The 15,115-nt window shown below is 38.6% G+C and overlaps 2 protein-coding genes across 2 annotated transcripts in view; both read right to left on the bottom strand.

The window, feature by feature from the left end:
• Positions 1-3,202, bottom strand: part of espl1 (extra spindle pole bodies like 1, separase) — a 17,167-nt gene extending 13,965 nt beyond the window's left edge. The window contains exons 1-7 of the mRNA XM_014009127.1: positions 3,118-3,202; positions 2,820-2,908; positions 2,346-2,648; positions 1,495-2,250; positions 1,299-1,400; positions 1,045-1,156; positions 406-533 (exon numbers count right to left, since the gene is read on the bottom strand). Of these exons, the coding sequence (XP_013864581.1) occupies positions 406-533; positions 1,045-1,156; positions 1,299-1,400; positions 1,495-2,250; positions 2,346-2,648; positions 2,820-2,900 (1,482 nt within the window). The 5' untranslated portion in view covers positions 2,901-2,908; positions 3,118-3,202. The remainder of the gene's footprint in view (positions 1-405; positions 534-1,044; positions 1,157-1,298; positions 1,401-1,494; positions 2,251-2,345; positions 2,649-2,819; positions 2,909-3,117) is intronic.
• Positions 3,203-4,515: 1,313 nt separating this feature from the next.
• The window catches only part of pfkmb (phosphofructokinase, muscle b), a 14,982-nt gene continuing 4,382 nt past the window's right edge, over positions 4,516-15,115 (bottom strand). Inside the window, exons 2-23 of the mRNA XM_014009126.1 lie at positions 13,660-13,760; positions 12,078-12,151; positions 11,068-11,145; positions 10,103-10,292; positions 9,859-10,024; positions 9,736-9,780; positions 9,122-9,230; positions 8,949-9,044; positions 8,774-8,866; positions 8,549-8,674; positions 8,354-8,418; positions 8,203-8,266; positions 7,965-8,111; positions 7,789-7,859; positions 7,580-7,667; positions 6,206-6,358; positions 5,957-6,121; positions 5,805-5,866; positions 5,606-5,717; positions 5,417-5,516; positions 5,209-5,314; positions 4,516-4,748 (exon numbers count right to left, since the gene is read on the bottom strand). Coding sequence (XP_013864580.1) covers positions 4,604-4,748; positions 5,209-5,314; positions 5,417-5,516; positions 5,606-5,717; positions 5,805-5,866; positions 5,957-6,121; positions 6,206-6,358; positions 7,580-7,667; positions 7,789-7,859; positions 7,965-8,111; positions 8,203-8,266; positions 8,354-8,418; positions 8,549-8,674; positions 8,774-8,866; positions 8,949-9,044; positions 9,122-9,230; positions 9,736-9,780; positions 9,859-10,024; positions 10,103-10,292; positions 11,068-11,145; positions 12,078-12,151; positions 13,660-13,744 — 2,340 coding nt within the window. The 5' untranslated portion in view covers positions 13,745-13,760 and the 3' untranslated portion in view covers positions 4,516-4,603. The remainder of the gene's footprint in view (positions 4,749-5,208; positions 5,315-5,416; positions 5,517-5,605; positions 5,718-5,804; positions 5,867-5,956; positions 6,122-6,205; positions 6,359-7,579; positions 7,668-7,788; positions 7,860-7,964; positions 8,112-8,202; positions 8,267-8,353; positions 8,419-8,548; positions 8,675-8,773; positions 8,867-8,948; positions 9,045-9,121; positions 9,231-9,735; positions 9,781-9,858; positions 10,025-10,102; positions 10,293-11,067; positions 11,146-12,077; positions 12,152-13,659; positions 13,761-15,115) is intronic.

Below are 15,115 nucleotides of genomic sequence, written 5' to 3'. Positions count from 1 at the left end.
GTTATGGGCAGGTTACAATATAAAAATGTTTGTCATAATCATGTCTTGTGATTATTTGACAGGAGTTTTACTTGTAAACTGTAAGTGTATTTAATTTAGTTATGTTAGTTATGATAGTTTAGTTAAGATGTAAATACAACAAAAATTAAACCAAGATTTAGAATAATCATCATGTTGATTCATACATTGGTAACGTCTGACTGGGCCTCGTGTCACTTTATGTTCAACAAATTGGGCCCCGAAGTCAAAAAGGTTAAGAACCCCCTGATTTAGATTATGTCAAAACAGAATTTTTTTTTACAGGAGCTGTCAGCTTTAAGGTTAAATAGAAAAGTACAAAAAAATAAAAAAAATAAAAACAAGGCTTTCACCATCAGCATAAAAAAATACTTTTGACAAACTTACTCTATCAATAGACAGCGAGACGGGACGATTCTTGCATAGATCCAAGCAGAAGATTTCAATCAGTCTGAAGCCCTGCTCATACAGGCGTCGGTTGTACAGGGCGCAAGTTAAGTTGCTCAACGCAATCGCTATAACACACAACGAAGAAGAGTTATTACTGTTAAATATTATATATCGATATTTATCTACAGTACAGACCAAATGTTTGGACACACCTTCTCATTCAAAGAGTTTTCTTTATTTTCATGACTATGAAAGTTGTAGATTCACACTGAAGACAGGTGTGCCCTGTCAGGTTTAATAAGTGGGATTTCTTGCCTTATAAATGGGGTTAGGACCATCAGTTGTGTTGTGCAGATGGTGGATACAGTGCACAGCTGATTGTCTTACTGAACAGACTGTTAGAATTTGTATTATGGTAAGAAAAAAAAAGCAGCTAAGTTAAGAAAAACAAGTGGCCATCATTACTTTAAGAAATGAAGGTCAGTCAGTCCAAAAAATTGGGAAAAATTTGAAAGTGTCCCCAAGTGCAGTCGCAAAATCCATCAAGCGCTACAAAGAAACTGGTCTGTACTGTATATTTTAATTGTGAAAGCTTTAATGTTGCTGGCGGATATTATTCAGATACATTGTGGTCACCTGATTTGTTGAGCAAACTTTCATTAGATGACTTGTGAAGTTCTGACATCAACAACCCAGTTGTGGCCTGGCAGTAGAGCAGAACTCTGTCCATCGTCTCACTGTTCTCCAGCTGAGAACCAAAAAATACCACTAATATTTAAAACCAGTTCTTATCTGTAAGGTAGGGACATTTTGTAGCAGTGAGCTCTGTTCGTTTAAATTTTTTTTTTTTTCAGAATTAAGAAAAATGCACTCTCCAGATTCATACTCACYTGTGATGCAAGCATGCTTTCATAAGCAAATACAAAACCTTGGTAAATACAATGGCAAAGGGTCTGCTGCAGCCAACTGCACTCAGTCTGGGATGCTGAATTCTGTGAGGGGAAAAAGTATGTAATTTTTTGTGTTTCGGGTCAACAAGCAAAAACAAAACAAAAAAATAATAATAAAGGTTTAGGTCACACTAACCTTGTTCTGCATTTTTATTGTCCATTCTTGATACTCCTCWAGAAACGAAAACAGAGCCAGGAGTTCTAGTCCACTCACTCCCTTTGTGTGTCCATTTTCAACAGCCCACAGCACTAAACTACAGCCTTCAAGAACTGAGTGAGCTTCCCTGTAACCCAAATCAGCTGAGATGAACCTCAAAGTCCGAGCACATTCTGTCAAAGCCGGACCAGTCTCTTTGTCAGCCTTTAATGCTGCGTGGATTTTCACTCCCCATTTGCCTAGCACCAGCGGTATACACTGAGAACCACCACAGTCCAGGATCTTGTTCTCCATTCCATTCAAGAAGGTGAGGGCTAAACTGTAAAGACCAGCCTTACAAACGGCCTTCACGGCAAGCAGCACCATTTCCAAAAACACAGAAAAGCCTGAGGTTTCCAGATGCTGCTTGAAGCTCATCCCTTTGCGGTTTTGCTCACTAGAAAAACACATTTTAAAGTGAGTTTGTAATTCCTGGAGAAGAAAAGAAGCATCCTCCTTTGTCATTGTCCCACAACCATTTTCAAATTCAGTGATGGCATCCTCTGTACATATTAGAGCTTTAGAAAAATTGGGACCTGCAGTTTCTGTGTCCAATAACAAGAGGAAGCTCAAWGCCTGTATCTGGTAGTGCAGTTTGTCCCGAGGATTCAGTATTTTTTTGTCTTTGGTAGAAGACAGTCCACTCCAAAGCACAACGAAGCTGCTCCGTACAAGAACAAAGTAATCCTCTTGAGCCTACAGATATTAAAACATGTTAAACCTCCCAAAAAATAAAAAAATAAAATGAAATAAAAACAGCACACTTGTTGAATACATTGTTGATAACATACCTGCTGCACTGTTGAAAGCCTGCTGTAAAGCAACACAGCAACATGGCTGCAAAGAGTGTGAACATCTAGGGTGCTTAGCTTCTTGACGATGTGGAAAAGTATCTTTTCCATGTATAATGGACTGCTCTGAGCCACAAGGTCTGTGGAAAGATCATAGCCACGAASAGAAAGCTCAATCAGCTTGACTAAAGCACTAATGTGATCATGAGGACAGGATCCAGCTCCAAGCTGATGGTTACAGGCTCTGATAATCCTGTCACACAATGTGCGGATTTGGAGTCCAGGTTTACTTTTGACATAACTCTGAAAAAATAAAAACAAACAGACGTCATTTTCAATGAACAGATTTGTTTGTGCAAACAAAGTATGTCAAGCACAGTCAATAGTCATTAAAACAGTTAACGATATTTAAAGACAATTAAATTCAGGTACTGTCCAGCAACATGTTATTGTTATTCATGTCATTATGCTAACCTTCAAGTCTTCATATAATAGTCCCGTCTCTTCTACAGAAGCGACCCGCTTAATGTATTCGTCCAACTTCAAACACTTCATGTCKACACCTGAAAAAGATACTTTAGTTAAATGAGGTCAAACTTTTACTTCAACAAAAGCGGCTAAACTCGGGCCTCGCTCGCTCGGCTGTGAGATACTCAGTCGCCGCGCGGTTATTACCCGGATATTTAAACTAATAGTTAACAAGAACAACACTTGATGAAACCATTAACAACAACTCACATAAAGCGCTCAATGTTCTACTGAAAATACTTACTTTACAGCGGAAAAAATGGATGCATGCTGTTCAAAATAGTCACTGCCGATGGCTTGTGTCCCGACAGCACCGCGCGCACCGTTTTGAAACTGTTTTTAAAATCTCCACTAACCAATCCAGATCCACTTCCGCAAAACGCAAAGGCTTTTGGGTGTTGTAGTTTTCAACTACATAAACAAGCCGTCTCTATCGGATGATGAGCTACTATTTAAAAGATTTGAATCGCACCAGAATTCTTTAAATTTGTAAAATTTAACTTACACGTAGCTATTCTTTCATAGTGCTAGCTCTTAAATTTAGCATTTAAAGGAAACGTTTTACATCCTCATAAAAAATTTCGATTGACCACCACAATTTCCTTCATTGCATCTGAGAAATGACAAGCACTACTTGGAAACTAAAGTAAAATGTTTGCACATTGATTCTTAAATAGCCCTATGTGCAGTTTATTACAAAAAAAAAGAAGAGGGATTGCACGGAAGCTGAGAGCTGCCATTTTCCACTTATGATTATTTTCCATCGTTTTCTCGTCATAACAACATAATACGTCGATATCTCGAAATAATGACCGTTTTCTCGTGATAACGACATTTTGCCTTTTTTTGTGTGCAGATGCATGAAAAACAGGCACAGCTCAAAGGACATAAATTTGTTTTTGTGTATCTTAGCTTATATGTCAGAGTACAGAAGCTGAGAGTGGCCATTTTCAGCATATATWTTTTTTCCATTGTTTTCTCGTKAYASCAAGATTATATGTCGTTATCACAAAATAACAAGGACCWTTTTCTCGAGATAGTGAGTTAAGGTTTTCTTGTGCATGATTCAGTGACCATGAAGACAGCCCAACCCCCTCAGCTGTTCACTAAAAGACTTTATTAAATCACTGTGTAAACGCTTGCTGATCTGCAGTCGGGCCAGACGTCTCCAGACGAGGGCTGATATGAAAGTTATCTGTACAAGACACACAATCGCAATTTCAGTCTGTGTAATGATACACATGGAAAAAAAATTATATGCCGAAAATGGCCGCCTTCGKCTTCTGTAGTTAGGAGAAAGGCTAGAGGAGAAAAAAGTTGCCAAGTCCAAGAAAATAAAACTGAGAAAATGTTTTGAGAACTATTGATCTGGACCATTTGATATACAGATTGCAAGAATACTGAAAGTAAGGCTCAAGAAAAATTAAGTTTGCTATTTGCCTTTTCTTGCTCTTTAAGTATTATACTGTAAAATATAAAACTTTTCATTAATCAACAATATGAACTGGAAAAGTCTAGAACCACAACCCCTGACGATGGAACAAAATCTGATGAGTTTTAGTGAATCAATACATTTTTTTATTATCTCACAGCACAGCAAAGGTATTTTTTCGGGAAAAAAAATGTGAAGTTTGACATATTGTAAGACTATTTTTTTGCATTTCTTTATTTATATTGCACAAAGTTTACAAAGTGCTTTAAAGGAAGACAAGAAAGCTCAAGTGCAGTGATCACACAGAAGGAACTAAGCCCCTCTTCTTGATGACATGTTCCATCGCAGCCTTCTCTGAGGTGTCCAGGTTGATCTTGTATTTGGCCAGGATCTTCAAGATGGGCCTTAACCTCATCCACCACTCGATYTTTGGAATACGGTGTCTGGAGATGACAACATTCATCAGTCAACAAGGGTAATGTGAAAACAAAAAGAGAATAATCTGGTAAAATGATAAAAGGCATTTTGTTTTTTGTTTATGTGAAGTGAATTATCTGTAGCTGACAGATATCATGGGTTGCAGTTAGAGGGTGGTAATATTAAACATTTTACAAAAACCAATGCAGAAATCCTTAAAATAGTAATAAAATTTTTAAATACTGTATGAACCAAGACTTTGGGGGTGACAAGAGCACAACACTGTGAAAMCAACATGTTACTTTGTGCAACCTTCAGCCTTGGCTTTAAACTRAAACTTTCTTAATCCATCAATTTTATGTATCTCAAATCTATAATAAATTGTATGGACTCAACTAAAAGAAACAACATTTTATGTAGTTATAGTTGTTAGTGTTCTGTGTTGATGTCAATGAAGGCAGTGAAAGTGTTCAAATGAAGTCTCACTCAAAATCTGTCTCATTTTTAAGTTCTGCCAAAGGCTGGAACACCAGAGATCGTTTCCTCATTCCCAGGACACAAGCTGAATCTTTAGAGTTGGCAAAGATGCGACCTGAACGTTTGATTTGAAGCAGAGCATATATCAGCACGAAGGCAAAGAAAATTAGAAAAGCAAATGTTGTATTTTATGTTTTGAGTGGCTTCAGGTTCTCACCATGCCTGTAGCATTCTTTCAGCTTGTCAGTCAGCCAAAGAATAGACTTCATCCCCATCTTTGTTCCAAAGTTCCTGTCAAAAGGACTGGGAGTCCCACCCTATCAAGTAAAATTAGATTTACTGACATTTCAATCTAAAAGGTTGGCCAAAAAAATGGTGAATGGTGGAACAAACAGAAGAAAAGCACCTGCTGCATATGACCAAGGACGTTTTTTCTGCAGTCGAACACACCCTTGCCTTCTTCTGAATACAGGTTGAAGATAAAGTCAGTGGTGTAGTTTGCATTGCATTTCTCATTTCTAAAACAAAAACACAACAACAGATGAGACAGGAACCTTAAATTAACAATTTGACGATAAAGGGGGTTCATAGAAATTCCATCAAACCTCAGAATGAGTCCCCTCTTCACTGTAGTTTTCATCTTCTCCACCAAATGTTCCACATTCAACTACATACAAATCAACAAGTTTAAAAAACTTCCTAATGGATGTTTCCCTTCATCTCATTTATCTATTCATAAGAAGACACACAGACTCACCTCGAGGTCATGAATGTTGAATGGCTCCTCATAAATGTAGGCAGCATCAGCTCCRGATGCTAACCCAGCCATGGTTGCCAGGTAGCCACAGTATCCTCCCATGGTCTCAACAATGAACACCCTTCTCTTAGTGCCAGCAGCAGATTGCTTGATCCTGTCACATGTCTGCAAAAAGCAAACRCAGGGCGATTGGATTAACAACCAAGAAAAATAACTGATTATTTTCAGATTAGTCAGTGAGAAGTTTACYGTGGTTATGGTGTTGAGGGCAGTGTCAGTGCCAATACTGAAGTCTGATCCTGGAACATTGTTGGAGACAGTAGCAGGGATAACAACAAGAGGAACACATAGTTCCTCATACTTTTCTCTTCCTTGCACCATTTCTAACCCTCCCAGGAATGCCTGTTTGAGAGAAAACAATAAAAAATCATTACTGGTATTAAAGAAGACATATCATGCTTATAAATCCTTTGTTTTTTTTTCTTAATTTAAATAAAATTAAATCAAATGTAATTATTTTATATAAAAAATGTTATGCCAGCTTGATTCTGTAGTTTCCAACTGAGCAATGGATGTCAAATGTAAAAGTGCTATGCATTATCATCATTGACTGTTCCCAYGCAAAGTTGAAGTTGGGAATTTTGGTGTCTTGCTCAAGTACACCACGGCATGGGGCATGGCGGGGAATCAAACTTGGAATTTTCTTGTCCCAAGTCGACTGCTCTTCCACTGCACCACAGCTGCCTCTAACACAAAGTTAGAGTAACTTTGTGTTTGGATGAATTTCTATCATTCAGATMTGGTCATTTGTAGCATGGTCCTTGCCTTCCTAYGCAGTTCTGCWCAATTCTAGTTKCCATGCTCCRTCYAGGATTTCTCCCACAGACAAGGATTTCTTCAGRATTTCATCCGGGCCAATCAGCAAACAGAAGGCRGAGTTTTGAACAACGTCGATTTTCTGCGCAGYRTCTGCTAGTTAGTTYAGCAATGACAGTGGAGGAATGAATGAAGCCAGTCCGTGYTGATAAGGCTTCCAAATTAAATTAAATTTGTCTGACAAACCAGCAGCTCTCATTTACAGTCGTCTCTTTCGGCTYGGTACTTCTCTCCTCTCAGTAGRGTTGATTACAGYRCTCGMRAWTTCTGGTTAGCTTCTTAGCTTAGCCTCCTTCACAGTGGAGCTGGTGTACACATACATCACGGCCAACTGATCCAATCATTTTAAACTTCAACAGAGGCCACGCCTCCAGCAAGAATCGCTCCTCTATAGCCGAGAGTCCAGACCCTCGTACAAAGCAAAGTGAACAACAAGGGTCTGGTTTTTACCAGGCTAGGTTATTTGGGTTATCCTGCCAAATCTTCCTCCACCCAGTGTATTTTGTTTTCTTATTAGAATCATCAAACCATTTATTGAAAATAAAAGGATASAACATATTGATCAACCAATCTTTTTTTCCAGTGGGCCTTTTCTTTGAACTTCTCTCTATGGCTCCRAACACATAACGTAGGTTAATGAAAACCTGTATTCAGGCAGCGATGGTCCAGTTGGGATAATAAGCTTTATCACTGAAATGAATAAACATAAAACTGCCACCAACATAATCAAAGTGAAGAACTGCTTACCTCAAAGCCTCCAATGATGACAAGAGCATGAATGTTGAACTTGGTGATGTTTAGACTGATCTCTTCCATGAATTCACTGGGCAGTGTTCTTTAAAACAAATTGAGGAAACATCAWGGATAATACAGTATAATTAAAGTTCATATTAAAATAGTTTATTCATGCAAATCAGTGAATATTCAGTTGTCGGTACTACAGTGAGAYGGTTCACCTCTTTGTGCCCAGCATGGATCCTCCTTTTCCAGTCCATCCTGCCACTCCAGACCAGCCAATAGGCTCGATCTGTGCGGGAAGAAGGCATGTATAGAAGATGTAGCACCATTTTAATTAGTTAGTAAAAGCCCAAACAATACTGATACACTGATTATCCAAGTGTAAATACATTACCATTCCATGTGCCAAGCCATCAAAGCCGTCATGCACTGCCAGCATGTGGTGGCCCTGAAGGAGCCCAGTCCTCACAGCTGCACGTACTGCAGCGTTCATTCCTGCGCATGGAGCACCCACGTTCAGTATGGCGATGTTGATATTACTCTGGTAAAGACAAATTCACAAAGATAACTCTCAAATCAATGAAAAGAGAGAGGTTGCTTTGATTTAACACAATAATAATCTGGTTCCTGACCTTTGTTTCTGGGGGGTGCACATGAGCCAACATTTTATAAGTGTTCCAGTTGTTCTCAAAGCTCCTGTTGGCCAAAAAAAWTGAGCAGACATTTGAAACCAATCACTGTGCATGAGATTTTTAAAATCAAACACAAAGGTGCATCCCTCACTTTCCCCTGAGGTTTATAGCCTCATCGTAACGTCCCTCAGCCATGGCTGTCGTGACGTCTTTAGTCTGGATGGAGTTGAACAAATATCAATAGTTATATGAAACGTTTAAGATGACTGGTGCTCATATCTGGGAAGTGCATACTTATTGTTAAAGTCACATTCATCCATTTGTTTTTTCATGCATGTTGACTTACAACTTGCACACACTCCATGAGAGGGAGCCTGACAGCCATGTTTCCAGACAAGCTGACCACACAGGCAGGGGTCTCTGGTGTTGCCTCGAGCAGAGCCATGACTGCCTCCACACCCATTCTGCTGGCCTGAACCACACCAATGAGAAGAGTCAGAGGGATGCTCAGAAAAGCAGACTATTAAAAGCAGATCTGTTAAATGGTTTAAAGTGTTTATTGAGGTATTACCAAGATTCTGTCAAAAGCAGAGGGGGTTCCTCCTCTCTGTACGTGACCCAGGACGGTGGCTCGAGTGTCAAAGCCTAGTTTCTTTGCTACCAGCTGGAAAGATGCACAGTCGATGAGCAATCRGCTGTATCAGTGACCGTACCACAATGAACTGTGGAAATACTGAGGTACTGACCTGTTTGACATAGTCACAGGTAATTGGTTTACCTTTGCGGTCAATCGCTCCCTCTGCAACAATGATAATATTCAGTCGGGAGCCACGGCCTCTTTGCTAAAGAGGAGCAGGATAAAAAATCAAAATGAAGCCATAGCCAATGCAATTTTAATCGCGCAGAGTAAGACTTTTACATCTGTCAGTCTTCTACACAGATGCTGCTCCCATTCTTCATCTGGGGGCATCTCTGGGATGAACACCCAATCGGCACCACAGGCAAGAGCTGTTACCAAGGCAAGGTAACTGTAGATGAATGGTCAGGATCATTATTTACAAAATGGACAAGAAATACATTGATTAACATTATCCAGACACACTTTTCAACTCTATACCACAATCAAGTAACTATGTTACCTTCAGTTGTTATGAAAATGCTGTATATAGCAAAAATAAATTTGACTTTGCATCATAGTCTCTTTAAGAATCTCGTTCCCAGCACTCCCACTTCAGCATGTCTTCACAACAATGCTTCAATGGAGGGGTGCTCTGTGGAGTGAGAGTTCGGCTGCAGAATGAGGGAGGGGCTTCGTACAAATAGGCGGTGCTTTATACCAGCAAGTGTTTGATGAGGGAATGACATTAGAAGATGATATAAGCCTCAAAATAGTCGATTTTTTGCAAAAATATCCCCTTTAAATGACTCCATTTGTTGTATCCCAGAAGTGGGAAGACAACACATTTTTATGATGCAGCTATAAATTCACTTTTGCTATGTTTTTTTCCACACTGYTCCACAAAATATACTTACCCACAATGCCTGCCCATTACTTCCAAAATGAAGGTCCTTTGGTGACTGCAGAAGGAAAGATATTTGATCAAGTGTCTTAAAATTTGTAGTCTGTTTTTATCTTCAGGGTACAGTGTCCTGTACCTCTGTGCTGTGGTTGTGATGGCGTCCACTATTTCTATGATGCGATGCAGAGCGCTGTCAGTGCCGATGGTCATGTCCGTTCCACAAAAGTCGTTATCAATGGAGCCCACCATGCCAACAATATTGAGGTGGGAGGAATTCTTGGCTTCATTTGATGTAATTTTTCCTGAGCACAGATTCAAGATTGAGGCAAGTTCTGTGTGAATACAAGCTGTGTTGGACTTTTTTTAAGGTTAATTCTCACCAGCTTTGATCAGGTCTGCCAAGAGGTCTTTCCACTCTGTTCTGAACTGGTTGGCACCAGTGAGACTGCCATCACCTCCAATAACACACAGGTTGGTGATGCCCAGCTTGACCAARTTACAGGCAGCCTTGGTGCGCCCCTCTTTGGTGCGGAAGTCCTGACAKCGAGCGCTGCCAATCACAGTTCCACCCTGATATAAAGCAAGGAGGAAATATTTCAGCATCAAACAAGAATGACAAGGAAGCCAGGAAGGAGACGGGGTGAGATAATTTTAAACTGAGGCTCTCATGTTCAAGATCCATAAAGTCTTGTTATTAAATGAACCTTGACATTCAACTGACTGTCTGACCTACAGTGCTGAACCGAACACAGAAAACATTATGCCAGGGCTATTCAACTAAATTGCTCCAGGGGCTACAGTTACTGCAGGCCAACAGCTGAGGGGCCTGACATCCAGCAATTAAAGTTATTATGTAAATAAACCAAGTATTACAAAGATCTGTTACATTTGAAATAGTTAATTTTGCTGCATTTAAACGTGAATTCAACATACAGAACCCTATAAAAGTAGTGATAATGAAACATTATCAAAAACAAAAAGAACACATTATGTCTCCTATTTGACACAAATAATATTTTGACATCTCTGACTTGCCAAATTTTTAAAACAATTATTTTCACTTTCATCATTTCATCTTTAATTGCTTGTAGTTTTAACTGTCTTGAGTGTTTATATAAATTGTTTTTACCAGCTTCTACCCAAGATTCTGACATTTCTGTAGATACCAAACATGTCTATGTTTAAGTAAAAGAACTTAAAGTAGTTAAAGTAGAAAACCGGGGGTTTGGGCTTAAGAGATGAATGAACCAACTGGCGGGCCGAACTTTGGTCACCCGCGGGGGCCGCCAGTTGAATAGCCCTGCATTACGCTGTGATTTCAGGTCAAAGATAGTCTTGTTCTCACCAACTGCAGCATCATCGACACACTCTCCCAAGTCGCAGGACGGATATGATCTCCCCCATCCACCAGACCCTGGTAACCCTGTTAACATGCAACACAGTGAAACTCAATCCCACCTCCTAGAAAAGAGGTCATTGCTGGGAAGAAGGTCAAGACGTAACGATAAAGGCATTTATTTACTCTGACAGGGGCAGCTGTTTCAGTCCAACAAATGTTTTTTTTCCTTTTAATGAAACTTGGCGTTTCAATGCGGCTTATGGTGTTTTGTTAATCTGAAGTAAATCTTGTGATTAATTAATTGCTGCAAAATTTTTCAAGCAAAAACAAAGTTACACATTCTCATTTAGAAGCATTTGTTGCTGTTTAGAATGAAGACTTCAGAAGTTTAAAATAACAAAAAATGCAAACTATTTTCTTTAGAATTTTTGTACTTGTTTTAACACATTTTCTGTGGAAATGCAGCGTGACTGTAGAGTGAGTGACTATGGTAAAATATGCTGAAGAAGCTGAAATTGCATTGCTGAAAGCAGAAGCAGAACAGAAGCTGAATACTGAAAGTAGCAAAATGCTAACTTACTGTAAAGCTAGCAAAATGCTAGCTAAAATAGTAAAGTTTTAAGCTAAAAGTACACAAAAAGTTAACATATTATCAAAAGTAGCAAAAGCCTTACTAAACTAAAAGTAGCAAAAGGCTAGGAGATAAAAAAAAAAAGTATCTAAGAAGACAGAGCAAGTACAAAACAGCTAATTTAAAAATTACAATATTTTTAAAAGAACTGTAAAGATTGCCATGTATTTGTTTGAGAAAATACTTGTAAATAAAATTTAATAATTAAAAAATAGGCTATCRGTATCACCCATCTCTTTGAAATATAAATGGCTAAAACAATATGTAGAAGGGGTAGAAATGTACTGTATAAAAAACAAACAAGAAAACTGTGTGAATTCAGGTGATGGGTAATTTGATGTTTGGATTTTAAATCAGTATTTACACAAATAAAAACAGTTTTTACCTCATGAACAAAGTACACCTTAGCTCCCGTGTACAGCCCGACCCGAACTGTCGCTCTCACAGCTGCATTCATACCTGTTGGAGGAGTGCACAAATATCAGCTCATGTGAACTTTTAAGTTTGAAAATTTCCATTATTCACAATATTTTTGACTAATTCAAATTCTAAGAAGTTTTAATTTAGAAATTCTTTGAATCAATTTACCCTGCTCTTAAAAGAAAATTGACCAAAATACGTATCTCCCTTTTTATGTTTAGATGTAAATCTGTGCAATTTTATTTTTAATGATAATTCAGATATTTTGAAGTGACGTTATATGGACGATTAAGAACACATACTATTTTATCTGTAGCTCTTAGAACAGCTGCAGTTTGGAGAAACAGCTTCAATCTGAACGGATTAATGAGTCAGTCGTAGTGGGACTAAAACCAAAAACTGAAACAGCTTCGTAACATTTTCACAGAACTCCACTTCAAAAGATCTGTACTATTCTTTTAGTTCAGTCTGATAACTTGAAAGAGCTAATCTGATAGCCTTTGAGCCATAAATACTCTTGAAGACGAGCTGCATCAGTGGTCTCCAAATCATCTGAACAATTTCAGGAATAAYATCGATTTTACGTGAACTTGTTAAAGTAACTGATACCAGATCAGAGCAGCAGGAACCACAACACAGACCGCGTTGGCAGGCACGTGTTTCCTGAAATGTGTGTGTGTGTGTGTGTGTGTGGTGGGGTATGAGGGGGGGGTCACTTAAAGGACAAGCTGTAGATAGGTTTACTTTCAGGGGTACCAGGGACATCTCCACTTACAGTACGAAGTAAAAAAAGAGAGGACAAGAAGGAACAGTCAGAGGACCTCCTCGACRTACTCACTAATTTACACATACACCACAGAAAGGTCATGCCTCTAAAATTAGTCATCATTACTGATAAGTCCTAGAGAGAAACAAGAAGAGGAAGGAGGAACATCTTTACAGAAAAAAACATTTGGACTGCTAATAAAGAAAGGTAAGGAATAGCTTTGCATGTTTAGGTTTTATAAATGTTAGAAAACTAAAGGTAGGTTGCTTCACCTCTCACACTTCAGAGGTGTGGGGTCACTGGCACACCTTTCAAAAGGTCACTGTGGACATGTTCTTCATCAAGTTAAAGGTCAGAGGACTGTCTGCCTGACTCTTTTCATGTTTCCTTTTTTTATATACATTGGCTCTTTGATGGCTGAGTGAAATCACAAGGAATGATTGGCTTTAATTCTGAACAATTACATTTATTATAAAAGGTCAAATAAGTTTAGTTTTGACTRTATTGATGTAGTTGGCATTTCTGCTTTTACAAAAAATGGTGTCAGCTCTGCTCATTTATTCTTTAAAGTTCAGCAAGATGTCATGATTGTAGACACCATTTAGCAAAACTGTATTAAAYAAAGTTAAATGTGAACAGCATTTGAGACTGAGCTGACAAACACTGACTTTTYAAAGAGTTTGAGTGTAACCTGACAAATTTCTGATTTACAACACATCCTCTAAACGCCCTGCCTGAGCACTACAATCCTCCAGCACCTATCTGCAAATCCTGCACTTACCCTGGGCATCGCCCCCAGAAGTCAGCACGGCAATTGCCCGACCCACGCCCATCTTGGTGGGGTCGACGGGAGTCTGTTGAGCCATGGTCCTGGAGCTGAAGCTGTCTGACAGAAAGAGGCCGTGAGTGCTGCTGTACAGTGTGGAGCACAAGGTGCCTCTACAGTAACATAAGCTGCCTGTTATGGAAAGTCGGCGCAGTTGCAAAAGTGCCCAGCTTAACTGCGCTATTGGCAGACATGGAGGTACACATAGTTGTGACACATTTAGACACACACAAGTAGGCAGTGCCTAATAAAATTATTCAACACTATATTATATTTGAAAACAAAGTTATTATTAGCTTAGGTTAGAATCAAACAGGAGAATTGTCTTGAAAACAAATTCAGTTTACAGTTTGTGTGGAAATACTGAGAAATATAAATAAGATWAGTCTAGAATTTTCTAAAAAGCCAGAAAATGTACTTTATTCCCAGATTAAACTTYGCTTGATGGATAAAACAGCTTTTCCTCCTGGATTTCTTTGTATTTAGACACATTACTGTTCAATAGCTGTGTTATTCTTTAATAATAAACTTGAATATAAATGTAATTTAACAGCTTTTTTTATTACAAGAAATATCATTAATCAGCCAATGGATTTTAAAGAACCTTCTGTTAAAGCTCTTGATTACAAATGGATGATTATTTTTCAAGGACCCCAAATACTGATGGTACACGTGATGAGATTCACATTTTTTAGAGAAATAAGGCCCTTTTCTTGATTTAACTGTAACATTATTATTTATTTAAGATGCTGCATGTCCTCCCTTTTAACCCTCTATGGCATGGTATTGGCCTCAGGCAACGAACCACTATTTTGGCCCTCACACATTCCCTTTAAATTTTCTTTAAGTAAAAATTCACGTTAAAAGTCTGATGACAAGTTTGTGACCAATGAAATTTGAGTTTGGAGAACGTGTGACATTTTGTCTGGGGTTGAAACCTTTAGAGGGACCATAGCTGGCTTGGACACACTGATATCAGAAGRYGATACAAATGTAACTTTTTAGCATGTTTACATTTAAATAATTTTGTTCAAAAAATACTGTGATGTGCAGAAATATGTGCAGAAAYGTATTTGATTGAGGAAATATATTTTTTGCTTTTATTTATACACAGGAATGGTACTTTTACATTCGTTGCCCCAGGGCAACATTGTGCAGTTAGATCTCTATTGTTTGACCAATAATATGCTAATGGATGTAGTTTAGCAGAAAAACATAATCTTTTTTTGCTGTATTATCCATTATTACTCAGAAAATGGAATCAAAAAACATTTTATGGGTGCAAGAAACTTGATCATGCAGTTAGGCTCATTCAGCGAGAATGGTGAGCTTGAGACTGACAGGAAGAGTGGACCCCAGAATAAGAGTTGAAGGAAAGTTTGAAGATCAAGGTTCAGTCAGTCAGTCAGTG

The sequence above is a fragment of the Austrofundulus limnaeus genome, unplaced genomic scaffold (genome assembly GCF_001266775.1).
Source record: "Austrofundulus limnaeus strain Quisiro unplaced genomic scaffold, Austrofundulus_limnaeus-1.0 Scaffold55, whole genome shotgun sequence".
NCBI classification, from domain to species: domain Eukaryota; kingdom Metazoa; phylum Chordata; class Actinopteri; order Cyprinodontiformes; family Rivulidae; genus Austrofundulus; species Austrofundulus limnaeus.
Note: the sequence above shows the minus strand (reverse complement) of the source record. Positions and strands in the feature narration are given on the sequence as shown.